The 27500-nt window shown below is 46.1% G+C and overlaps 1 protein-coding gene across 1 annotated transcript in view; it reads right to left on the bottom strand.

Moving 5' to 3' along the window:
- ptpro (protein tyrosine phosphatase receptor type O) overlaps positions 1-25116 on the bottom strand; it is a gene marked incomplete at both ends in the record, with an annotated part of 95273 nt that extends 70157 nt beyond the window's left edge. Inside the window, one exon of the mRNA XM_080538217.1 lies at positions 25102-25116. Coding sequence (XP_080394343.1) covers positions 25102-25116 — 15 coding nt within the window. The remainder of the gene's footprint in view (positions 1-25101) is intronic.
- Between the last annotated feature and the right edge of the window lie 2384 nt (positions 25117-27500).

Here is a 27500-nt window from a genome sequence, read left to right on the forward strand (position 1 = left end):
GCCATTAAACCCAAAACCTGAAAGTGATCTTTAATGTGGACTTTTTATACAGTAAGTCTATGATGTTAGGCCTAGGGGGTAAAGAAAACTTCAAGTGCTGTGGTATATTTGTCATTCTTCAGGCCTGAATGCCACCACACACACACACACACACACACACACACACACACACACACACACACACACACACACACACAGCCAGAGATGGGGTGAATTCATGTACAATTCCATCAATTCCAAAGCTTGTAATCTTTAGTTGACAGAAGAATGTAAAGAACCCACACTGTTGAGTTACTGACTATTGGAACAAACAATATACACAGTTTTTTATTATTATAATTATTACTCAATTGGAATTCAATTGATTTCTAAATGTCTAAATGAAAATGATGGAATCTAAAAGGGATTGGCCCCAACCACCACGCGCACGCAGCACATCTGGGATGATCCTTGGATCTAGGCAGCGCTAGACGACCAGCCGTCCTCTCTGAGATTAGCGGGTCAGGAGAAGACCTTGTGACACGCATACAGTACCGCACAGGAATGCAGATTATAAATCTGGGTCAAAATCCTGCTCTCTCTGTAGCTGAGTTATCTCACGGACGTCTGATGTTCCACAGAAAAAGAGCCCGGACGGAAAGAGCCAGAAACACAAGAATTACTGGACTAAACCACCGCCAGTTTCCACTTTATTGTGATTACACAACAGATATATGGCTGTTATAGCATGAGGTATGACTCTGTTGCTATGTGTGTGGTGCCGTGGCTACCACGGTGAAAGTCCTGATATGGGCCAACAGAGGCACTTCAATCCATCCTGGACCATTCCTATAAAAGCCTCTAAACTGGAATTAATGAGCAGCTGCAAATTTACTGCCCGCGAATACTGTCGACAATAAACAAGTGTTTAACGCCACAAATATGCAAATGCCGAACTATTAAATCGGCAGGGTTACAATTCACATTTCGACAGGCTCATATTTCACTCGGGAAACTAACTTTATACGCCTTGTTCTCCGTATAGACTTTTAGTGTCCTTGACTTGTTGGAACTGGGTTATTTATAGATTCACAGCCAGGCTAGAAAGTGCAAAGTGTGTTTTGTGGCCTTGGGCGCCATTCTCTCCAACCAAGTGGGGCCAGCTCTGTCAATTTACCAATTACCTTTTTCCCCCTGCTCTCAGCTATTTCATTTCTGCCAATAAACCCTGACGCAAGACGCCGCCAGCGAGCTCTAACTGACGACTCCTCTCGATCTCACTTCATTTTCCTTTCTCTCGCCTCCTCCTCTCCTCTCTTCTCTTATTCCTCTGGCCCCCCCAAACTCGCAGCTCAGGGAAAACGGTTGCTCTCCAAATACCACGGCACTGTAATTAACCTAGAGTGGCGGGTGCCGGCATTTTTAAAAGGGCAAGCCGGTCCTTCGTAAGGGCTCTCGCTCTCTATCAACATTCACTTCACAACGCTTCCCCTGTGTGAGGGTGTCGGTGAGCAGATGAGATGGAGGAGAGAGAGAGAGAGAGAGAGAGAGAGAGAGAGAGAGAGAGAGAGAGAGAGAGAGAGAGAGAGAGAGAGAGAGAGACAAGACTCAATTATTTCTAACTGGGAAATGGCCCCCTAGGTATTGCGATGATTGCCATCGACAGGGGACTGAAAGCTGATATCAAGTCCAAACAGGCATTAGCTCCCATTACCATATGGATGCATTATTGCATTATCATATTGTGACATTATCGTCCGTGAAAAGGGCAAGCAGCACATGCGGTGGGAACACGGACCTCTGTCTCGGTGGATAAGGCTGGAGGACTTGGTTCACACTACTGAGCCGAGCCGAGCCAGGGTGTAACGCTCCAGACAGTAGAGGCTGAGGTAGAGGCTGAGGTAGAGGCTGAGGTAGAGGTAGAGGTAGAGGTAGAGGTAGAGGTAGAGGTAGAGGTAGAGGCTGAGGTAGAGGTAGAGGTAGAGGTAGAGGTAGAGGTAGAGGTAGAGGTAGAGGTAGAGGCTGAGGTAGAGGCTGAGGTAGAGGCTGATGTAGAGGCTGAGGTAGAGGTAGAGGCTGAGGTAGAGGTAGAGGTAGAGGTAGAGGCTGAGGTAGAGGTAGAGGTAGAGGTAGAGGCTGAGGTAGAGGTAGAGGTAGAGGTAGAGGCTGAGGTAGAGGCTGATGTAGAGGCTGAGGTAGAGGTAGAGGCTGAGGTAGAGGCTGAGATAGAGGCTGATGTAGAGGTAGAGGTAGAGGTAGAGGTAGAGGTAGAGGTAGAGGCTGATGTAGAGGTAGAGGTAGAGGCTGAGGTAGAGGTAGAGGTAGAGGCTGAGGTAGAGATAGAGGCTGAGGTAGAGGTAGAGGTAGAGGCTGAGGTAGAGGCTGAGGTAGAGGCTAAGGTAGAGGCTGAGGTAGAGGCTAAGGTAGAGGCTGAGGTAGAGGCTGAGGTAGAGGCTGAGGTAGAAATCGAACACTATTCCTCATTCCATTCCATGCGTTATCATCAAGTCCGTCCTCCGATTCCTCCCCCCCCTCCCCAAACTGATTACACTCAGGACCTTGGCACAGCCGACCGTACCAAACACCTCCTCGGGGCTTGTCACCCCCCATTAAGATTATATGTGTGCCCCCCCCCTCCCACCCCATCAATCAATTCAATCACTCTGCTGCGTCGACCTGTTTGGCCTGCAGTACTCAGTCAGGCTGTCCTTTTACCACCTTACCTCCTTTTTACGACATCTGTGTGTCTGCCGTGCTGACCGGCCGCTAGGCTTCCCCTGATCAATCATCAATACAGGGCCACGGCCACGCCCCCACACACACACACTCCGGAACGAGAACACACATCCATCGCCCATTGATCATTCTGACTCCAAACGTCTTTGACAAGCCCAGTGAAACGGCCCCCAGAGGGGGGAAAGAACCCAGCGGATCTCATCCATCCGTCTACGAGAGGACCGTCTCATCATCCGTTATTATCCGTGTCTACGGCAAAACTAAAACGATGATGAGGAATCGTCCGTAGTGGCAGGCAGCCACAACAGATTATGTTGCAGGATTTATTGGTTGGAGTTGCAATATTGTGACAGCAGCTGGTGCAACCGGGAACAAGTCGGCGGCATTGCATCCATTGCATGGCTTGACTAGTGTGTCATTGATTTTCAACAATGTTGAACATTTTCAGAATAAAAGTCAGAAGAATTTGATTGGTTGCCGTCGCCGACTTGTTCCCGGTTTCACCAGCTGCCGTCACATATATGTCCTTTCAGAATGGACCTATCGCTAAGCCACGCCCTGTTTGAAAACTCAGACAAACAAACAACGCTTCACTGACAGTGACTGACTGACCGACCGCGACTGAATGACATTCAATGACTTACAATGGCGGGAGTTGGCAAATTTCAGATTTCTGATAGACATATAAGAATATTTAGTCTAGAAGCTTTTCACCATCAGATATTAGTGAGTTGTTTGTCCGAGTTTTCTGCCTGTAGTGACTTTTGCTGTGATGTGATTGGACAATTTCTATTTTGGGGCGTGGCTTAGCGATAGGTCCATTGTCACTGGAGGGTCTGGCTTTCGAGACAGCCTCCGTTGTGGCAAACGGCATATTTAAGACAGCCGACTCGACAGCGTTTGAGCTGTAATCCAGTGAAGGGAGAGACACTCAGAAGTACTCAGGCCTAGTCAGGACTCAGGACTAGTCTGACAAGATAACATGTCATATGGGTCAAGGGGAGAGAATTCTATTACCATCCTCAATGCTGCCTCCTCCCCCCCGAGGCACACTCTCGCTCATCCCTGATGCCTGTGTTAATCCCCGCTGGAAGACATCAGCTGACAGGAAACCAGCAGACACGCGCATCATAATGAGCCATCTTTGCCTTATGCAGAATGTGTATTTGTGTATGTAAATCACCATGGTGATGGAAGGATGGAGGGGGGGAAATGAATTTCAATGGATTTGTGCAGATCCTTGGGGGACAACATGTGTACAAAACGAAAAACACAGTGTGTGAGAGAGAAAGCAAACATGTTGTTGTTGTGTTATTCATTTGGGGGGACTGGGGAGACTGGGGGGGGGGGGGGGCTGCTGTGGACGCTGGACGTCGCTCCAAGCGCTCAGGGATGGTGTGAATCGAACCGCAGCTGTTCATCCGTCATGTCTTTTTTTTATGATTAGGATTCACATGGTCGGAAGACAGCGTTGTCATGTGGTAGCAGAGGTCACGTGATGTCAGGCAGTGTCGCAATATTTCCCGTCGTCTCACGGGAGGGAGGGGGCGGGGGGGCAACAAGGCCTCGGAGCTACGACAAACAACATCAGATGACTCGATCACTCCCTTACGTGAGTAAACATTATGGCCGCAACCGACGTTTTTTAAGACGGAAGAAGGAGTTAATATTAAACAAAACTTGACACGAACCTGCTCTGAGAAAGGTCTGTGAGAAGAGACACAGCGCCGTGTCCTGTTCTACACGGTTAGGCCTCCGTTTTGAGAGGCCACGGACAACAAGACACAATTAAATCAATATAAATTGAATTATGTAAAATGTGGACTTTTAGCTACACTAATGCGGCTGAGACTGATGAGTTGGGCACACTCAGGTTCAGGAGTCTTGTTTCCCTAGCGATAGCGGCGTGATGCGGGAGAAGAAAAGGCCAGAAGAGCCCGTCTGTTGGCTAATTTTCGGTTCATGATTTATGCATATTCTTATTCTAATTGCAGAGGTGAGGAGAAAGCTGTGAAGAACGGATGAATATTAAAAAACCCGAGAGACAGAAAGGGGTCGAGAGGCAGACTGCACCTTTAGGGAATCTTTATTGGGATTTCTCGTCTGTTTACTCGGGTTCCTTTCGCAATTAATTCTGCCCCCCCCCCCCAAAAAAACCTAGCCCTTAATTTTTTTTACGATTTACATATTAAATCCATCGCCTTTTTCATAAATATTCCGATGACTGAAGAAACACCATACCGCAATCCTGACACGACCTCGATGAGTGAGATGCAGGGATTCAAAAGTTCATCACGGGTAGCGTGTTGTTTAAATTGACGAGAACAACAATTACGGTCTTAACTCTCAAGAAGAATTAGCATAAAGAACGGAACGGGCTAAACGCCTTCTCTACTCCCGTGTCAGCCTGGCAGAGTCATTATCATTAGAGGTCAGTGAAAATTGCTCACAATTTGATTGCCTGAAGCGCCGAAAACATTGAATGATTCATCCAGTATGAAGTAATTAATCAACAAACCACCCACTGCACTAGACACAGCATCACCTAACAGTATAGGCTACTAAAATCAAAGTTCAAGAAGGAATGCAATCTAGAAATCAGCCCTACCGTATGTGTGTGGACAACAATATACATAAGAGGGTGTCCTTCTCACTGCCTGAGAAAAAAGACCAATATATACAATTTAGGCCTATATTTTTAGGCCTCTTCTCTGTTCTTCATTATTCACAGAAGTCTGGGGCATGATATGGCCTGAATGTTTCGTTCTCCTACTTTGTTTGGTTGTGCTACCGCCGCACGTTGAAACAAATCGGGTCTCGATAAAGGAACATTTCGAGAAATGTTTTGGTGATTCCCTGTAGCCACTGCACTGCGGTCAAGCCGTCACCACAGAAGAACATGGGCCTATGCTACACCCTTTAAGTGAGGACACACAGCGACAGTGACCCTTCATTGGCCTCAGCAGAGGTAGCCTATAAGGGGAGAGGTTGTTTGTTTTGTAGCCAGAGAGGGAAAACAACCTTGACCGGGCCAACAACCTCACCAACCTCACCAACCTCACCAACCACCCCCCCCAGCCCCGAGGCACAGAGGAGCCTCTGAACACAGTCAATGTGAAACATACACCATGAAGTGTCTGAGGTCAACAACAACAACAACAACCACAACAACAGGGGCAGGTGCAAACTGGGTCTTTAGTCTACGGTACATACACATTACACTTAGAGTACTTACTACAGTGGCAGAGGGAACGACTACCGGTATTTCATTTTGCAGGTAGTTTTTAATACGTTAATAAGGTCATGTATAATTATTTTTACTTATCCATTTATTGTTTCAAGGGAGCCCTTGCAATTGTAAAGGGTTTGAACTTTTGACATTTGGTATACCTGGAGAGAGGCAGGGCCGTAAGACAGTGAAGTGTACGGTTGCATTTCAGATATGTCCAACAGGACCAAGAATTAGATGCTCGGTGTGAGTCATGGGCACATTTACAGTATGTTTGTACACACACACACACGCACACACACACACACACACACACACACACACACAAACTGTATATGCACATACTGACACATCATTAATCAGTAATGTCAAAAGCTCACTCCTGCCTGACAGAAGACTGACATTAACAGTCAACCCGGCTTCTTAAGTGTAAAACAAACACACATACGCATGCATGCACAGTGCACACACGCACCAGATTCTCAGAGGGATCGCGCGCCAGCAATGAGGAGATGAGAGAGGGGAGGTTCCCACAGTCACCCATAATTCATTGGGACATGAATATGATGGCGCATTCTTTCAACGAAGACTCACGTGCCAGTGTTGATGATGGACGCCCTCCAAAGCTCTCATCACCGTGACAACAAAGCACCACCTGAGGCTCTTCTCTAAACTCTCAACACCGTCCTTAACATCCCCGCAAACATGTCTTTTAAGAAGCATAGTAGTAAGTCATCAATCACGTTCAGAGTGAGGCCCTCAACTGTCACGTGCCCTGACTTGTTTCCTGTTTCGTTTAAAGCCTGAAAACGGTTATATATTAAAAGAAAAGAAAACTTTAGTTTTTTTAAAGATGGTGCTCGTTAAAATGGAGTGAATCAAAGACCATCTCCCTCGACGACGAGTCTATTCGCATCTCTAAACTGCTATCCCGAGGAAGTTGTTCAACATTAGGGAACCTGTTGAGTGTATAATAGCCGTTTACGTTACATTTTTGGGGGGGTTTAGCAGACGCCTTTATATCCAAAGCGACTTTACAACCGATACATTTCACACCGTGACCGTCAGTGTGGGCCTGGCGCTCTGCGACCAGCCGCTAGGTGAAGAGGAAGTGTGTGTCCTGAGAGTGGGCTGAAGGTGAAAGAGGCCATTGTGCCAAAGCTCCCCGAGGGTGCGACAGAGACTGTCTGAAAGAGGCCGTCGGTCACGCCCACCCGGTACACGCGCACGCACGCACGCACACACACACACAAACACACACACGCACACATGCTGTGAAGGAAAGCGGCCGGGTGAATGAAACCAGAGCCTGACCCCTTGAATGAGGAGTGGAAGGGGGGGAGGGTCGTTCTCCCGCGGACTGGGGTGGGCGTTGTCCTCTGACAGCTGCCAACATTATCATGCAAACCTGGGGGTGTTCGCTCTCTGGTCCCTGGAGCTCCGAGGCTGGCGCTCCGTATGAAGAGAGGGGCAGGGGGCGCGGAGCAGAGCTGGCGCAGCGGGGACCCAGCAAAGGCCTATTGACAATCTCCGGCGAGCCCAGCACACAGTGTGTGTGTGTGTGTGTGTGTGTGTGTGTGTGTGTGTGGGTGGGGGGGGGGGACAGTCCAGAGACTCCATTAGCTTATGAATGAGGCTGCCGAGGTCAACAGTGGCGGCTGGAACCTTCTTTTGATTCTGGCTTCCTGTTCCTATTCTCCTTCCTGTTCCTATTCTCCTTCCTGTCTCTATTCTCCTTCCTGTGTCTATTCTCCTTCCTGTCTCTATTCTCCTTCCTGTCTCTATTCTACTTCCTGTCTCTATTCTCCTTCCTGTTTCTATTCTCCTTCCTGTCTCTATTCTCCTTCCTGTCTCTATTCTCCTTCCTCTTCCTATTCTACTTCCTGTTTCTATTCTCCTTCCTGTCTCTATTCTACTTCCTGTTTCTATTCTCCTTCCTGTTTCTATTCTCCTTCCTGTTTCTATTCTCCTTCCTGTCTCTATTCTCCTTCCTGTCTCTATTCTCCTTCCTGTCTCTATTCTCCTTACTGTCTCTATTCTCCTTACTGTCTCTATTCTCCCCGTCGACATACAAGTCCCATCCCGGACACACGTGACCCAGTGAGGCTTCATACAAAGACGCCGTTTCAACGTTTGTATTGTAACGAACCTGTATGAGGTCCGTTAGCAGCTCCACCAAGGGAGTTAACTCTCTTGGTGTTGTGGTTAGCGCGGCCGGCGGTTATGCGGGAGATCGGGGTTCGACCCCAGCATTGGCACTTCCGGGACCCGTTCGCTACGCTACGCTACACTAATGGGACTAACTCCCAACCAGTGTGAGGTCCGTTAGCAGCTCCACTAAGGGAGTTAACTCTCTTGGTGTTGTGGTTAGCGCGGCCGGCGGTTGTGCGGGAGATCAGGGTTCGACCCCCGCATGGGGCGAGTTACACTACCAAACTCTGTTCGCTACAGTATTAAAACATGATTTATTTATTCAGTCTTCAAGTCAAAGACGTCGGGGGGGTGCTAGGCGACGGACAGCTGCGGACGTCTCAGAAATAGCACGCCTCGAGGGCTGGTTGAGATTCGAGCGTGGCAAAAAAAAACAGCCAACCTACTTCAGAGAACCCCCCCCCCACACACACAACCCCACCCCACCCCGCTTTTAAAGCACAGTTTTGGATTATCACTGCCCGGGTTTAATCCTAATGGAAAAAGTGAAAGTGCAGTATTAATAATCTGGCCGTCTAATCGTGGCCGGTTCTCTCGGCTGCCCTGCCCGGTAACAGAACCAGACGGGCAGAGCTGAGCCTCAGACTTTGACCAATACAAGGTCTCTCAGTGATTTCCCTACTGGCTGGCTCTTGGCTCAGTGGCACACAGACACATGCACGGGAGGGAGCCAATGTTTAATCAGTATGAATTAGGGAAGAAGAGAGACACGTCTTTTGTTCTCTCTCCCGTTTCAAATCGGAGGCCCCGGGTATTTGCGCGTACGCGCATTCAAGCGCGCTCTCTGTTCATGCACACATACACGCACGCACGCACACAGCTGAGTCTTTTTTCAGTTGGCGAACCAACTGTTCTAAATGCAGAGCGGAGAAACCGTGAAGAGGGGGGGGGGGGGGGGTCTTCAGCAGCTTATGGTTCTCCCCTCTGACGATGAGCCGCCCCCCCCCCCCCCGGCACGACCGCTGGATCACGTTCTTCTGACTCTGACTCACATCGCTTCTCTGCGGGTCGTATCAACGAACGCATCGCCATGGTTTCTGCATAATTATCTTATTCCTGAGCTCGGGACTCGGGAGAATCCGAAAAACTGGGATACGACATCCCGTGTCTTTGTTTGTTTGTTTATTAGGATCCCCATTAGCTAATGCCACCCATGACACTAGTCTTCCTGGGGTCCACACTTTGATGACAGTGTGTCACATCTCACTGCCACCTGCACAGCATATTTTGCACAACCTGATATTACTTGAACCTGAAGCTTCCGTAATGTTGTTTACATTAAGAATGTTGATATGCTGATATCACCTATTCTATTATTCTATGACGCTATTGTATATACAGCTATTGTTGAATGTTGTTTACGTCCTGCGTATTCTTTTATTGATTATGTTGTCTATATCCTGCTTATTCTATTATTGATTTTGTATTTCTGCTGGGGGGTCTGATAAGCCTGAACCCAAAAATTGTACTCGTACATTGATATAGCCTAATAACAGTTCTGTTCTCAATTCTGATTGCGGATTTCGAACAGGAAGTGAGAGACCACGTGAGGACACACGGCGGCTCTGGGGAGACAATGAACCAACCCAGCGTGTGATTGGTGCTCTGTCAGGGCCGAAGAAGAACGGAGGACAAGACAAGAGGAACCTTCTCTGAGACCTGTTCGCTGATGCATGCTGTGTCCCCCTTCCACCGTCCCCCGTCCCCCATTGTGACAACACACGCTCTCAACCTAGACAGATTAACAAACATGGCCGACGTTAAAACACAAGAGGAGGCCTGTGCGCAAAGTAATTAAAGAAAAATGCTTCAGTGACTCCTCCAGCACACGGACTACGGCCTACACAGAGACTGTGTTCTTTAATTGTGACCAGATAGACGCCTCTGCAAAAACTAGCCACTGGGCGTTTAATCAAAGTAAACACAGAAGAATGTGCCGTGTTCTGTGTTCTGTGTTCTGTGTTGACAGGATCTCCCCCCCCCCCCACCCCCCCCCCCCCCCCCTCTCTCTCTCTCTCTCTCTCCCTGCCCCCCTCCCCTCAGTAAACAATGAGTCTTCACCAGGGGTGCCACCCGCCCACTGGCTGACTCAATGAGGGCGACGACAATAGCTCCTTATGCTAACTCAACACCCTTCCCAAAATTCAATTAGGCACCAAGCGGTGCAGGGAGGACAGGAGATAGCTCATAAACCTCTCTGTTTGGACTTCCTGTGTGCTCTACTCCCCCCCCCCCCCTCTCTCTCTCGACAGTGCTAGTATGCATAAATCAATCAACCGTCTTGAAAATGTGGTGGTGGGCTAATTGACAGCTAGCTATAATAGCATTTCTGCATTCAGCATCCACCCCCCACCCCACACACATACACACACACACCCTTCCCTCCCCCCAAAATCCTCCCTGTGGGGTTCTGGGGGGAGCTGTTTAGTGACTCCATCCTCTCTGGTACTGTGGGGGGTCAGTAGACCTTCTACCGAGGGCTGAACCATCACTGGGCAGAGCAGAGAGTCGTCTCACAGAAGCAGGCCGCCTACAACTGTATCTGTACTGTTTCCCCTGTGTCATAATAAATACATAAATAATGTATAAAAAATAAAATAAAATAAAAAGCCTTCTTCTAGCACGACGATTGCCAATGGCCCCTGGCCAGAGCATGGATGACTTTTTCCTGCTATGACTGGTGGATAGATGATTCACTGACTCAGTCAAATGTGTTTGTTGTAAAGGCGTCTGCTAAATGCCAAAAGTGTAACTGTGAAATATGTGACCCTGCAGGTCCCTGTGTGGAGTCTCCGGGGGGGGGCTAGCTTAGCAGAGCAGCGCTAACAGAGATGGAGGAGGTTTGGATTCAGATCGACGCGTTCCAAGAGACCGCCGCAGAGATTCTGGAATATGAATATTCTGGAATCTGATTATTATTATTATTTTTATGTTTTATGTAATGGCCTGCACACTAATGCTGGGTGAAAAAAAAGGATAAAGACGATAAAGAAAGAACATCTGATAAAGAACAGAAGCAAACAGGACCCAAGAAAAGTGTGAGAGAGAGAGAGATTTATTTCCTCCCTGTGCTGAGTTCATGAAGGGTCCTGTCCCTAGACTCCCTCATCCAAGCCCGTTCGCTCGCTCTCACACACACACACACATACACACACACACACACGCACACACACCAGAGGCGGGAGTCGGGGGGGGGAGAAGCAATCTTTTCCCTTTTTGCTATTTTGTCGGAAACTTCGTTTGTCATCCTAACTGTCCAACTGATTGATAAGCGACACTGTCTTTTATCGTTAGGCCTCGTGCCAGACACGCCTCCTGTCTTGCACAGAGATCCTTGATGTCTTATGTGACAATTTTCGAGAAGGCTGTCTCTCTTTTTTAATGTCATGCATCCAGAATAACAGACAGAGTGGCCTCTCAGTACAAGCCTGCTGGTCTACAAGACTGCTGTCATGTCTATTTTTGGTTGTCTGGTATTTCCTTGAGACATTTTGAAACGTCTACTTTCTTCAGTCTTCAGCCCTAAGAAGAAAATGCCCTTCAAACTTAACACAGAGCATTATTTCACGTATGTCGCGATAACTATCATTATTGACTGATAAACATATATTGTGAGAGAATTCTTGGGTGATAGAGCTATAGAGCATTATTCAGGAAGGGACGATAAGTCCTGGATTTTAGAGGTAACCAGACCCCGGTTGAAATACCCTGCAAACCAAGTGAGAAGGGTAGGACATTGCGTGTGGGATAGCGTGCACGGCAGGACTGCGAACCCAGGCCAGGGGGAGTCCGGTGCAGGTCCCACGTTAGCGTGCCTCCACTCACAAGGGGTGCTAAAACAATGTTGTTACGTAATATTGTATGAAAAATAATAGTGTTCGATTTTATCTTTACCTGTTCTTTTTACTGTTTTCCCCTGCTTTTATATTCATTCTATGCTTGTAGGCCTATATGTTTTTATATATGTTTTTATATTCACTTTATGTTCTTATTCCTGTTGTAAAGCACTTTGAGCTGAATTTCTTGTATGAAAGGTGCTATATAAATAAAGCTTTACTTACTTAGCCTACTTACTATTCAATGTAGACTGTGAAAATTATCTTCTTATCAACCAATATGAACATTTATATATCGTGATATTTTTTGGGCCGTATTGCTCAGCCCTAAGAGCACATTCCACCACCCCATCCCTCCCCCCCACCCCATCCCTCCCCCCCACCCCACCCCTCCCCCTTCTCAACTCTCCCAGGAGACTCCCCCCATGCCACCCCCCCACCCCACCCCTCCCCCTTCTCAACTCTCCCAGGAGACTCCCCCCATGCCCCCCCCCCCTCTTCCCCACCCCCTCATTCCTGAAGAATCAACCATCCCATGCTCCCTTTGATGGTGTCGGAAAGGGAGGAAAAGGCATTACACGGCTTCAAACATGACGCGTCTCCTCTGCTCTTTTTTGATTAACTCTTCGGAGTTAGACCTCCAAGAACATTTCTTTTTGCTATTACTCATTGCATTGTTTTTTGATTCATCGCCTGATGTAATGAATCCAGCAGCTCCCCTATTTTTGGATGACCTATATAGCCTGCAGTGTCCTTAATGGGCACCCTTGTGTGTTTCTGGGTGATGCTGATACCAAGGTTGTTGGCTCTTGTGGTAGAGCTGGACTTACGGACAGGCAGTCAGACCTACCCAGGCCAGAGCTGTAGGTTCGATGCTCAGTCACACCCCCCTTCTATTCCGTAACCCATCCTCTTTGGTCACCTTCTACCCCCACACCATATGACAAAACTGTCTGTAAAACACGAAAAGTGTGTGTGTGGGGGGGGGATTTAAAAATACCTCTCTCAGACATTGGATGAAACCACAGCAATCACTCCTAAAGGACGATATCTTTTTTGTTGTTGTTGAAATTCTTCTTCTAAAAAGTACATGCTAACTCCCCCCTGTCTATATTCCCCCCTGTAAATAGTCCATATAGTGTATATAATAAGCATTACATAGTTACATTACAAGTTTACATAATAGATACATTCTCAGATTCCTACCGATCACTTATCCCCCTATTTATATCCCCCTATTTATGTCTATTTATGTCTCATTCTTGTTTTCTTGTCTTAGGACTGTGTTTGATTGTTAGCACCTAGCATTTAAATTTCGTTGTACCTGTTACAATGACAATAAAGATCATTCATTCATTCATAACATCTAACCTAAAACGAGGGTCCCTAAAGGCTCCTGCCCACTGTGCGATTTGTCCACGATTTCGCCACGAATTTGTTGTCGCAGACTACGTTGCGTAGTCGTAGAGACATCCTAGCGTCGTAAGGCCAAATCGGGACGTCGTAAGTCGCACAGTGTGAGAGAGTCAGCGATCAACGACTAATTGCTCCTACGTTCTAAAGACGAGGCTACGACCTGCCGACAAATTTCTGGCAGGTCAGAAATTTTCGTCGTGGCTCGTGAAGTGTGGCTGGTCCTACGATAACATACTGCTCTGTGAGAATGAAGCTCAACCCGGCGCAGGGGGCTGTCCTTAATACGAGGCATGAGAACCGTGTAGACTCAACCATCTCTGCTCAGTAGCTGGCGAAATGTCCGGGCGCCTGTGTTTTCTCCTCGCGAATAACGGGCTATAAGTCACCGGTGGTGCCGAGTTGAGGTCCAAATGCAAACGGGCCAGCGAGCAGACTTGCCTCCGTTTAGAATAAAGTCATGTGAGCCGCGAAGACCTCGTGTGTTTTGTTGTGACTCGCTCAAAACCCCGCAGTTCCACCGTCGAAGGGAGCGGTGCGCACAGCCTTTCCTGTGCTATTTGTCTCCTAAAGTGGCTAAAAGTGCATACGATTGGGACCAGCACTCGTTGTCAGCCAGGTTGTCTGGTGAGGGTGTACAAAGGTTGAGGGTGTCCCGATGTGGTGCGGGGTGTTATAAATGTGAGCTCTTTTGGTGGCCGTAAAACACAGTCGCCGGGACGGCGCTGGGAGCTTGTGCCTATGGATGGTTTTTCGGGATGGTGTCTCTCTCCTCCATATTAATGCCAGTTCACAATGAACAATTTCAACAAGTGTACAAGTCGCGTCACAAGCAATCGTGGATGTCAATCGTGGCTGAGAGCAATCGTACAGTGTGAGCACAATCGTACAGTGTGAGCACGCACGTCGTAAGGTCTGATCAAGTCGGAGACGGTAGGACTGAAACTTTCAGTCGTGCAGTGTGAGGGGTTCACCGACATAACATCGCACAGTGGGCAGGAGCCTTAACGGTGTAGATTAGAACGATGACTGACTGTAGAACGAGTGTTCTAAAAACACGGGTCACGTGTTCTCAGGGCAACGCCACGTAAAGCGTGACACCAGCCCCTCAACATAAACTCACGCTCCCTCCAGCCCCCCCGGCCAGGAGCGGTCCTGTCCTTTCCGTAGATTCTAATTAAAAGCGATCGGGCCGGACAGGGAAAGCGACAGTCGCAGAAGGACAGATGAAGGCAGGGGAGAGGCGGGCGGGGGTGTTCAAAGGTTTGGCTCGGCGCTGCGCTCGGCTCAAATAGAAACGGTTCCTACATTAGCGCACGCCTCCATCATTCCTGCACCTCACCCCACCCAACCCCACCACGTCCCTCCCCCATCTCATCTCTCCCAGTCCCCCTCGCCCCCCCCCCCAAGCCCACCTCACCCGACCCCCCTCATTCTATATTAGCGCACCGCACGCTCGGACAATGCGGACGGCAGAGTTGATTAGAATGTAAACCTTCATTATGTTGTGCACGCTACACGGGTGACAGGGTGTTATCCGGAGCTCTCCACTGACGGCACCCGTGGCTGTGGGATTATAAAGACACAGGGCTTCCTTCCCAATCAACTCCTCCCCATCCTGATCCATAACAGCCATCTGCATTTTTGCCGTGGTGATTGGATTGATAACGAAAGCGATTACCCACCCGTGTGTGTCCTCATTAGCCGATCCCATCAGCCCCTTTAATAAGGTCTTCTTGGCCGATCCTATAAAGCCTTTTAAACGTGAACCGTGTGTCGACAGCAAATGAAATAGTCATCCAAAAGCAGCCATCCAGGCAGGAACCCTCTCCTCTCACAGCGCCTTTGAACTGAGCAAACGACCGATAAGTAATTTACCCACGCTAAGAGGACCGTATTCATGAAGCTGAATATGATGTTATGACAGGAAGAATATGAGGGTTTAATAAGAGGACTGGGACAATAATTCTGTACAGCTACAGAGGGCAGTTGGCTGAACATCATGCAGGAGAATCTCATGAATACCTTATCGAATCACTTAATTGAGGAGCTTTGGTTTGGCATTTGGGATTTGATAGCATAGGCCCACGTCAGATCTGATTTAGAAAGAGAAGGTGTTTGGGGAATTCGTTGGAGCCAGGGGAGGCTCATGGAGGTAGAAATCAGAGGACGGGCTCATTGTAATGTATGGAATGGAATAAGGAATGGTAACTTACAAACAGAAATTTGATTACAGAGTGAACTGTCCCTCGAATATCAAGAAGACATTAAGAAACTGAATTACTAAAAAAAATAAACAGAACACCATTTTTCATAGGGAAAAATCTTAAGGATCACATTAAAAACATTATTGGTCTTTCGCTTGAATCAGACCAATAGAAATAGCCCTAGATTACACTAGTAAACACAGGGATCATTTTCAAGTGTACTTAAATCTATTAAACTTTTTTTTTTTACACTTATACGAAAACCTTATTTGTCTTTGACCCATATAGATGTTTGCGTGAGTGAGAGTGCAATGCTGCAGACAGAGGGAGCTGGAATCAGCTAGCAGCTCATTTGGGTCAGATGTTCATCATCAGATCCCATGGGAAAGAAGGGGGATTTCATACTGGTTAACATGAGTGAACATGAGAACACTGGGGGGAACCAAGGTTACTGTGTATTGCTACCATATAGGCCTATGGCTTGGACCCCCCCCCACACACACACACACACACATTTTCACCATTGTATAAGGTGACACAAGCCCAGTATTTTATGGTTACTGGTGTGTGTTTAAACTGAGCCATACCGTTAAATCGTGTCCAGGTCCAGACCTAGTCAGGCTATACCTATAAATTAACGACCCAGTAACGGGTCTGTGTCTAGGCTGATTCCCTTTACTTCCCAGCATACCTTCAGAGGTCAACTTTATGAACTTTATGAAGATTTCGTTTCAGATCCTTCATTAGTCACGTTAAAAAACGATTGGGGTTCTTGGTGGCGTAGCACACTAAGGCGTCAGCCACGTAATCGCAGGGTCCCTGGCTCGATTCCGGCTGTCGACATATCCTGCATGTCATCTCTCCTCTCTCTCACCCATCCTGCATGTCATCTCTCCTCTCTCTCACCCATCCTGCATGTCATCCCTCCTTTCTCTCACCCATCCTGCATGTCATCCCTCCTCTCTCTCACCCATCCTGCATGTCATCCCTCCTCTCTCTCACCCATCCTGCATGTCATCCCTCCTCTCTCTCACCCATCCTGCATGTCATCCCTCCTCTCTCTCACCCATCCTGCATGTCATCCCTCCTCTCTCTCACCCATCCTGCATGTCATCCCTCCTCTCTCTCACCCATCCTTCCTGTCAATCTCTACTGACTCTATCCCATTAAAGCAGAAATGCAATAAAAACATGAAAAAACTCAAATAAAAAGTAAATAAAAATATAGGCCAAATGGATCTGAGGAGGATAAAAAGGGAATTCTCAACTGCAGAGAGAAACCCCTTCTGGCAACGGGACGTCACCATGTTGTGAAACGCCATGATGCATAACCACGAAATGTGAATTCAGCTTAGTCATCGCCATGACGCCCAAAGCCATGACAACCCTGTATTTTTATTACACAGCGACAACAGACTAATCCACAACATTAATAACCACGGCCACTGGCTTTACCCTCAACAAACAGTTAATACACAGACAGAAAGGAACACTTCCTACCCTCCTTCCACAGCAGTACAGTAAACATTCTGGATGATATGAGTCATCATTTCATTTGATAAAGTACTATATACCATATAGTTCATTGAGCAACAGGGCCTCACTCATTAATTATGCAAACTATTGATTAGGAGACTATTATTTTCCCAGGTATGCAGTAACCAGGGTGGACCACAGAAGCCTCATACTTTAGAATCACAACGACATCATCATCATCATCATCTCCTTGGCACGGCTCTAAACATGGCTTGAGAGTTCAATTGAAATCGTGTTTATTTTTTGTGTGTGTTTTTTTAAAGTCCGATGCCATCCCCCTCTCTGCGACATGGCTTCCACACTGTGGTGGTGGTGGTGGGCGTCCGATCCGTCACCTCTAAAATGAGACATTCCCTTTGCTTTATCGCCATGGTTACGAGGCCCAGGTGCGACTGCTATGGCATAAACAATGCTGTAGCCGCCACCGGAGCTCTTAGTTGCCTAGGCCCTAGATAGAGGACTGGTTTCATAACGGAAGCAGCAGCTCCAGATCCATATCTCTGACTCCAACCACTCAAACCTGAAGCCTCAAGTAGCCTCTCTCATTCTAAAGGATCTACTCCTACTTGGTTTCAAATCAAATCCAATATCTATAGCACATTTCACATTTTGAAAATAGAAAATTATGCTGGGATGGACAGTACAGAACCAGCAGATACTAGGCACAACCAACCACACAAAGACAATTATGTGGTAGGGAAGAATTTCATGAAACAGTGAAAAACAGTGAAAGTGGGTTTTGCACACATCTAATTCCATCACGGTGGATGGATATGCTCTACCATGCTGGTCGGTCGCCATACATCCTAGGTTGCCTAGGCGACCCTTCTATTTTATCTTTTCATAAAGATAGGGGAAAGAATAATCGCAGAAATATATCAAATGTATGACGGCAGATGAAATTAACAGGAAATTGGAAGCGCACCGAACGGCATCAGATAACGTTGTAGGTATTGGGAAAGGTTGGTTGGTGTTTTCCAAAGGAGAACTGAAGGCCTCCTGAAATACTCCAAGCAGGAGCAGTCAGTGTACCCAATACTAACTACTGTATTTCCAATCAAAATAGGGCCATGTCTAAACCCGGAATATCATGTTTTCTATTTGGGAAAAGCGGTGGAAAGCTTTGTCTACCCGTTCAATGTTAGTTACATTAGGATTTACCAACAATCCTCGGGGGTTAGGTGTGTGGCCACCTGTTTACATCTCTGGTACCCACATATACACACAGAGCACAACGTCCACACTGAATCGGTAAAGGATATAATCTGTGTTTTGAAAACAGCCTTTGGAACAACAACAAAAACAAAACAGTTCCACAACCCCTAACCTCCAATGTAATGAATGACCTGACAATGGCTGTTTACAATGTCAAAACATGTGCTGATACTTGCAGGGCCTGCACCTTGGACCATCGTTTACCAGCTTGCCTTATTAATGACCCACTGTCGCGTCCAGGGCCCAGCCTGTGATGTGGCCTGGGCGGCCTGGGGGAGATGTGATGGAATCTCCGTCCCCCAGACAGCTTGTAAGCAGGAGGAGGTGTTGAACAACGAGACTGTATAGTGGTATGTCCGTTATGTCAGTGTTATTTCATCATACGCTGCTGATAAAAAGGATGCCAGCAGACTTCATAGCAGCCCTCACTGGCGTAAAGGAAGGGGGGGGGGGGGGGGGTATCACAGAGAATAAAGCTTTGAGCGGATGACCCAATTTTGCCTGAAGAAATATCACACAGAGAACTGACTCGGCGTGCCGCGGCGTGTTAAATCTCCAGACTCGAAACAGATTCAACACGGGTAGGGGTAGCAAGCAATACGTGAATAGATTTCCCCATCCACTTCGGTGGGATTTATCCGCCACTACTAAAAAAATAAACATGTTTGTTGGAGCTATCTATCGGACGTTAAAGTAGCCCTGGCTGTTTCCACGAAAGCCACAGATCCATGCATGCTTTCTCATCATGACATCCCCAGACATGCGGATCGTTAGGTCTTATAGAGGAAAACATATTGTAGGATTTATAACGCCCCCCCCCCCCCCCCTCTTACCTCGATACAGCATAGAAGATAGATCACGGGAGGTATCGCTGAGATCATGGTAGCTCTCATGATGAACGGGTTGGCGCGGTAAGACAAAAATCTTTAATTCTCAGCGTTGGCCGGCGACTTGCTCATCCAAACAATGGCGATTTTTCTGCAGCATCAGACCGCCGAGCTCTCCTCTCTCACCACGACCCTGGGTGCACAATAGTCTTCTCTCTCTCTCTCTCGCTCTCTCTCTCGCTCTCTCTCTCTCCGTCACTCTCTCTCTCTCTCTCTCTCTCTCTTTCTTTATCTCTCTGTGTCTGTGCAGCCTCTGTTTTGTGGGCAGCGTTCCGGTGTCAACGAACCCTGATGTGGGCCATTTCTACAAAAAACGTGGGAGTCACAGATTTTCCCTCCTCTCTCTCTCGTCGATCTTAACATCCGCGATGCGTCGTTGGTGATATGGATGGAGAGACAGCGGCACTGGCCATCGTTTTAGGGATGAGACACACACACACACACACATACACATACACATACACACACACAGAGAGAGAGAGACAGACAGAGGCTGCATTCTCTCTCTCCTCCTCTCCTCTCCGCCCCGCCCTGTCATCTCTGGGGGGCACACAAGCACTGGACTATCTCCTGTCTGCATCACTCTTCCTTTCAGCGAGATGCATTTACATCAAAATGATTGAGGGGGGGCCCTCATTGAGGCTAGTAAATATATGATTGAATGATAGTTTGTGAATGAGCTTACTATTCATAATCTTGTGGGGAACAGACAGTCCACCAAACAACATTTTAGAAATAGCCGATGTCAAAAATCGAAATTGATTCACTGAGTCCAACAGTTCCAGGCTTTTTACACATGACTGCTACTGACAGAGGAACATGATGAATGAATGAATGAATGGTCTTTATTGTCATTAATATAGTACAGGTACCATACAACGACATTTGTGAGGGGGGGCTCCCCTGGTGCTATAGGAAAAAGACTAAAAACAAGAAGGGAAAAGAGCTGGTTTACATAAATAAAGGCTATATACACTATCCACTATACTATACTACTATACTATACAAATAAAACACTGTGCTGTACTCTATGCTATGCCATAAATATCCTAACATTTCCTATCTCTGAACCTTATGATGCAACCCTCTATCAATGCACAGTCAGGGTTTGACTTGCTGTTGAGTATTAGATTTATTCCGCTGATCTCTTTAAACAAACGGACAAAGTAGCCGAACGGTTAGCTTCTAAAGTGGATGGAACTATTTATGGACTATTTATGACCGTTTTGACTCTTGTTTTCGGGAATGTAAAGTCTTTATCCTTGTTGTTTCTCATCTATAATTTTAGGAAGAATGTTTTGTTTATTGCTGTCTATTCATCAAGAACCAGAACACATCCAGTGATTATAAACAACAATAACAATAATAACAGCAACGTTGGTCTAAATGTCTTCATTATAGACCCCTGAACGGCCAGATCATAGGCAAAAATCATCATGAAGTGCATCGTTCACAGACCACAGATCAAGAGCCCCCCAAAACGCTTAGTGATGTTCTCCTGCTGTACATGGACACACTCCTATGAAGAGGGTGGCTGTTGTGTAATTTGTTAGTTTTTTTTTTTTTGCTGTATTGTTCATCAGTTTGGACTGTGTTGTCTGATACCGATTATCTTCCCGGCATATCTAATTAATGTCTCGTTTGTGTTGGTCCCTAATTATTATTAATATAATATTTCCAAACACGAGGAGAGAAGGAGGGGATGCTCTACACAACTCTTTGGGTAGAATCATGACATTAACGTCTGGTTTAACAGGAAAATACTTCAGTTGAAATAGGAAACGTTGTTGCATCTGAACTTCGAGTTACAGCACATCATGTCAAATCTCAACTCATCAAGGTAGGCCTATCTATAGGCTACTGTGAGGAGTCACCCAGCAGTAACACACTCTTTCACATGACGTGGGAGGGAGTAGGGACGTGTCCAGATCTTGACATTCCCTCTTGACATTGATCCCTAAGTAGTTCTGGTCACACTAGTTTGTAACGTGCAAGAGAAAACTCGGTGTGATAGGCCATCTATCATATGGCAGTGTCGTCGGCGTATGAGATGGAATGATATGTGTCTGATCAATCGTAGATGTAAAAAGGTATAGAAAAAGATCAGCCTTATAACGCATTATGACCGCATTATAGCGCTATATCCTAAGTCAAGTAAAGTATCCCCTATTGAACAGCTGTGAAGATGATGATGATGATGATGATGATGATGGTGGTGGTGGTGTATGAGAGACCAAGCGGCTGCTCCACCAGCCAATCAGAGTCATGGAGTCTCCTTGTTAAGATGAGAGCTTGACTGCTATTGGTCGACAGGGTTTCTCTCTGCGTCGGCAGTCCGCTGGAATTTGGACAAAGGGTTTCTCTCATCCGTGACCACTGTCACCACTGTGTGTGAGGGGGGCAGTGTGGCAAACTCCAGAACCCATGGTCATGATAGAAACAGTGGATGAACGTCAGTTATTTGCTATCTGTCACAGCACGGATTCTGAATCAGTCAACATGAAAGCGACGTTGTTGTGCATTGTGAAATCATTGGAGAGAAACGCGACGAGTCAAACGTGGATCTAAATCCTATAAAACACGCAAGAAAATGAACAGATGTTTGGGGTAGGGGGGGGGGGCTTCTTATATGAAGCCAGTGGAGAAAGCTATGCATCAATACCTACAACAACAACAACAACAACAATAACTGTCTTCACAACACATCTACAAGCCAGCTCTAATATTAATAAAATAATAAGGCTCTGCCTTCATACTCTATAGATTAGAACATCCTTATTAAGGGGCCACCGACCCCCCCCCCCCCCCCCCCCCCCAATAAGTTGGGGGCCTTAGGGATATTATTGTGCAAATTTGTGCAAAAGCACCACATTTGGCCCAGATGTAGCTCAGAGTATGCTGTAATGATTTAGCCAGGGCGCCCGAGCCAACGACCACCGGGGTCGCCATGGCGGCCAAATCAATATGGTCGCCCTCTGAAAAAGGTTTCGGCTATAACCTATTTTGAACCAAATGAACTAGAAATGCAAGCCTGGTGTCTATTTTATGTTTTTTGACTATTAGAAACACATTAGAATGCTTATATTCATGATTGGGTGTGTCTGGACCCCTAATTTGCATAATGCATTTTTTTTGTTTTGTTTGGCTTTTGGGTCAGGTCGATTGGCAAATGTCAATGTCCTTGCTGTGACGTATTGCGTCGGTCTTGCAGGTGTGAAGGGTGCCGCCAAATGCATTGTACTTCTGACATTGACATTCTCGGTTGCAGGTTGGCATCTTCTGTATTAGCTGCACAGGGTTTGAGGAACTCTGGACCATGGAGGACGATATCATTGAACACTCGTAAGGGTTCAGCAATAGATGTTGTGAGACAGTTGGACGGGAAGGAGCCGTCAAATGTGTGGCCTCGTTGTAAGCAGTACTTGTTTAAAACCAAGGCGGCCCTCATCAACAGAATTGTCTCATCCTGAGCCAATTGTTCCTCTTAGCCACTTGTTCCTTGTTTGCGGTGTAGGTTTCCCTCCCCTTCTGGTGTTCACTCTATTCAGGCAGATAGCTGAGGAGATGTTGCTTAAATGTTGTTGTGTGGGGTTCATAATCAGACACAAACACCTGTGTTCTTTCATAAGGTTCCTGTAGAGTTGCCGTAATAGGAGATTGTGAAGGAGGATCTGAATCCTCAACCAGAGCAACAATTTGTGCAATAGTTAGATGGTCAAAGGTTGTTCCCCACTCACTGGTAGATGCTTCCCCTTCTGACACCCTGGCCTGGCAGTGTCACAAAATGCTTGCCGTTTTGCTGCATATCGCAACATGAGATAACATTTGGCATGTAGTACACACCTGCTGCGTGCACATCAGAAGCTTGTGTAACTAATCTACCAAGAAGCTAAAAATGTTTACAGGATTCTGCCCAGCTTTTCAGATTGGAATCAACATTATCTGTTACTGCCTTGTGAAGGTCATCCATATCTCCCCCTCACATATGACACAATGAATGCCACAGGCTTTGGGTTGACATGATCTAAGCTTTTTAGGACTCACTACTAAGGAGTCCTTTTGACAGCGTTTGTGATACATAGCATTATGTGTTTTAAGCGTTGCTGCAATACCTGAACCGTCATTCAACTTTACGTCATTCAATTGTAACATTAACAGAAGAAGGAAGAACATTAGCAATAGCTAAGAAATCTTTTTTTCCCTTTCTAGTGATACAAGTCCTTCATTTTTGGGTCTTTGCAATGGTTCATCAGCATCTCATTGGCAGAGACAGCATAGGTCCCAATTAATGGTGCCGCTACTAGAGGTAGAGGCAGTGGCGTAGCGGACGGGCCCGCAAGCGACGCACCGCGGGGGGGCCCCAGCCACTAGGGGGCCCCCTAACATTGGATCCATTTTTTTTTTTTTATAATTTAAAAAAATATAAAACAAGGAAAATAAGTGGCCCTTCATTGTGTCAACCTTAATTTTAATATATAGGCCTATATAAAAAAATATATACATAGTTAGCCATATCCAATAGCAACATGACTTTGACGTCACACGTAGGCAGCGAGACACAAGGAAAATGAGCAAGCGAAAATACAATACAAAGTACAATAAGCATTCTTTAGGTGGTGGTAGATTCTCTATTCAGACATTATAGCCGCTATATGTGGGACTGTCGGTCCGATATTGTAAAAAAATAAAAAATAAAAATTATGTTTACGGAAGTACATGTCTCAAGTCAAGTTATCTCAGCGGTTAGTCGAGTGAAAGAAAAACAACATACAGATGATAATTCACACAATATAATACCACGAAAGCGTACAGCACTAAACAATAACATTTATTTGGGCAGCATCATACTCAAACTCAGGCAGAAGGGCAGGGTCCGGCCAGGTTCACAGTCACAGGCTGTCAGTGCATCATACAGGTACATAATTCAGCATGGTTAGGCTATTTATTAGCTGTTTATTTTTCTATTCTACTATTCTATTCTACTTCTGCTGTCTGCGTCTCCCTGGGTATTCCTAGACCAGATGGCAAACATTAAAGAAATGCCACAATATACCAGGACTTAAGAAACGAGATGTCCAACAAAGGATTTGACTAACCCTGGCCAATTTTACGCAACAAGTAGACTCTGATGCAGCGGAGACAGGGTTGCCAGATGGGCTGGTTTTTGGTGGATTTAGAAGTTTTTAGATTGGTTAGGTTGGAAATTCTCAATCCCATCTGGCAACCCTTAGCGGAGAGTCTACAGCTTGTATGTTTACAGATATCGCGCTGCTGTGCACACCACACTTTGTTAAAAGAAATAAAGCTTGTACTTTTCTACTTATAATACATTCTACTGATGTAGTCTACCATTTGGTTTTAGTTATTGCTCTCACTTGTTTGTACCTTTTGCTAAGTCAAGCATTTAGAATGTAGAGTGCATATTGCGAAATTTCGCAACGTCAATAACGCATTGGCCTCTAAAAAACGCACGTTTTTTTTTTTTTTTTTTTAAAAAGGGCCCCCACCGCCACCTTGCGGGGGGGCCCCGGGATTTTGCGCTACGCCACAGGGTAGAGGTAGAGGCCATATTGTGATGACATAATACATGACTTACGTGAGATTGAGGAAATTGTAGCCTACAAGTTGTCGTTGCAGGAAATAGTAGTTGTAGACAGAAGTAAAACAAGACTATACCTTATTTTCAGCATGTCTCCTATCAATTGAAATGATAAGAATGCATGGCAATGGGCTGTGTTTGTGTAAACAGAAGAAGGCATCAGTCATTGTTATCTTGATAGAATATTACAGGCTGGCTCCACTACCAGCATTGCGTCACCTCGCCATCGGCGTTGCATTAACTTGACATTGTACCTGCTCCACCGTCATTTGTCGCATATAAAAATATAGATTTTTCCACCTCAAGTATCAGCCGTTCGTCATGCATTTTTGCAACAAGCTTCAAGCACCTGTGGTGATTGACAATTCGCAATAGCTGCGACCAGGCACGAGCTATAGAGTATTTGGCTACGAGCATTTTCAATCTGGTATCTTCATTAGTGGATTAACCGCTGTGGTGATTTAACTGATGATAAAAAGACATCAAGTAGACTACAAACAGAGCAAAACAAGAAAACAACACCAGAAAACAACCAATATACAATTATAACCAACAACCAATATACAATTGTAAATAAACGTTCGCGTTCGCTATCAGAAATCAAACTTTGCCGAATTTTTACTTTGGACGCAGCCATCGGCCGCAACGCAACGCGGACGCAACGTTGGCAGTGGAGCACCTTTCATTGATTACAAAAGCAACGTTCCTTGGCTGACAGCAATTCTGGACGCAACGCAACGCAGACGCAACGCTCGATGGCCATAGTGGAGCCTGGGCGTTAGCTAGCCAGCTAACTAGCTAGCTAATGTTGTGAGGTGCAGAGAGCGGGATCCTGGAATTATTGTAAGGTTATGAAAATTACTGATGATGAATGATGAATTATAACTTACGTGAGGAAGAAAATAGTAGTTGTACACGTTACTGTCCATCTTTATGACTTGCACACAAGCATTAAGTCACACTACTGTAACCAACTTTTAAAATTCAAATTCAAATTGTAACTGTTTTTAAGTTCACACAGGTCTGGCCCTCCCACATGCTCCCCAGCCATGGTGACCCCAGTGGTCGCTGGCTCGGGCGCCCTGGCTAAATCATTAGAGCATACTCCAGTGGCGGCTGGCCAATAGAGGGCGCTAGGGCACCCCCACCTTCCAACGCAGCCCCTCTTCTTGTAAAAGATTTTAAAAAATAAACATTGTTTATTCATAAAATGCGGCTGATATTCTGTCGGCGCCTATCAGCATTCATTAAAAATCCTCCAATACAATAAACATTTTATCTGTGTGTGTGTAAAATTCACTGTGAAAATACATAGGGGAGGAGTCGGGGCGCTGGCCGAATGGCAGTCTATCCAAGTCCAAATACTTTTGGCTTACACGTGAGCTGTAGCAGCGCTCCAATTGGCTGTCTCCTATTTCCCGGCCGGGGCGCAGAAAAGTGCGCCCCGAGCATGCGCAGATTATAGGCTTACCTAGGCTGCAGCCTAGGGCCACTACCACTAGGGGTAGTAAAAATGTAAAAATGTGTGAGACTTGAGAGCCCTGAATATCCGGTTGTTAAGTCTGACGTCAAACGTGACGTTTTGCAATTTCCGGCTCCAAACCAGAAATTCTCCGCACCTGACAGTTTAATCGTTTTTTAGACTCAGATCTATTCATACAACAAGGGACACAGCACTTTCCTGTTTCCCCCATATTGTCAGGGTATTTGAGCCTCGGAAAAGCGCTATATAAATATAATTTATTATTATTATTATTGCGGCATTTCGAAGACAGCGCCTCAGCCAACTTTGGACCCGGAAACACGTCGCGACTTAACAACCGATATTCGGACAGACAACAGGAGAGGAGAGCAACAGAGAGACAGACAACAGGAGAGGAGAGCAATAGAGACAGAACTGAGGTGAGGTGAGCAACAGAGAGACAGACAACAGGAGAGGAGAGCAACAGAGAGACAGACAACAGGAGAGGAGAGCAACAGAGAGACAGACAACAGGAGAGGAGAGCAACAGAGAGACAGACAACAGGAGAGGAGGGCAATAGAGAGACAGACAACAGGAGAAGAGGGCAATAGAGACAGAACTGAGGTGAGGTGAGCAACAGAGATAGTTCAGGATGATAACAAACAGTTCAGTATGACAGAGACAACTAATAGAAAGACAACTGTATGATTATAGAGTTTACATGTTCAAGGAAATATTGTATGATAATAGAAAGGTACACTTTAATTTAATTAAAGAAGTAACAAAGAACACATTTATTATCACAATTGCATTGTGTTCCATGTCTTTCTCCATTGAATAAATAATGCCTAGTTGAATGGCTAAACAAGACAACTGTCTGGACAGTACTGCTAGAATTATTCACCTTACCGCTGCACAGATAGACAAAGGGTATAAGTCCATTCTGTTAACATTAGGTCTACTCTGCTAACAAAGACTATTCCAGTTGATTTGTCAGTTGTTGTGCATTATACTTTTGTTGTGTTTGCAGTTTGCCCTTTAATAAGTTATATATACAAATAATTAAGTTATATATATATTCTCATGCTAAAATCGACTGTAAAACCAGATTTTGATCAACCAAGTTGATCAACCAAGTTGATATTCTTCCCTGTGGAGCATGCCCCCATAACCTGTGCCCCACCCAAAATG

The sequence above is a fragment of the Nansenia antarctica genome, assembly GCF_963989245.1.
Source record: "Nansenia antarctica genome assembly, chromosome: 8".
NCBI classification, from domain to species: Eukaryota; Metazoa; Chordata; class Actinopteri; order Argentiniformes; family Microstomatidae; genus Nansenia; species Nansenia antarctica.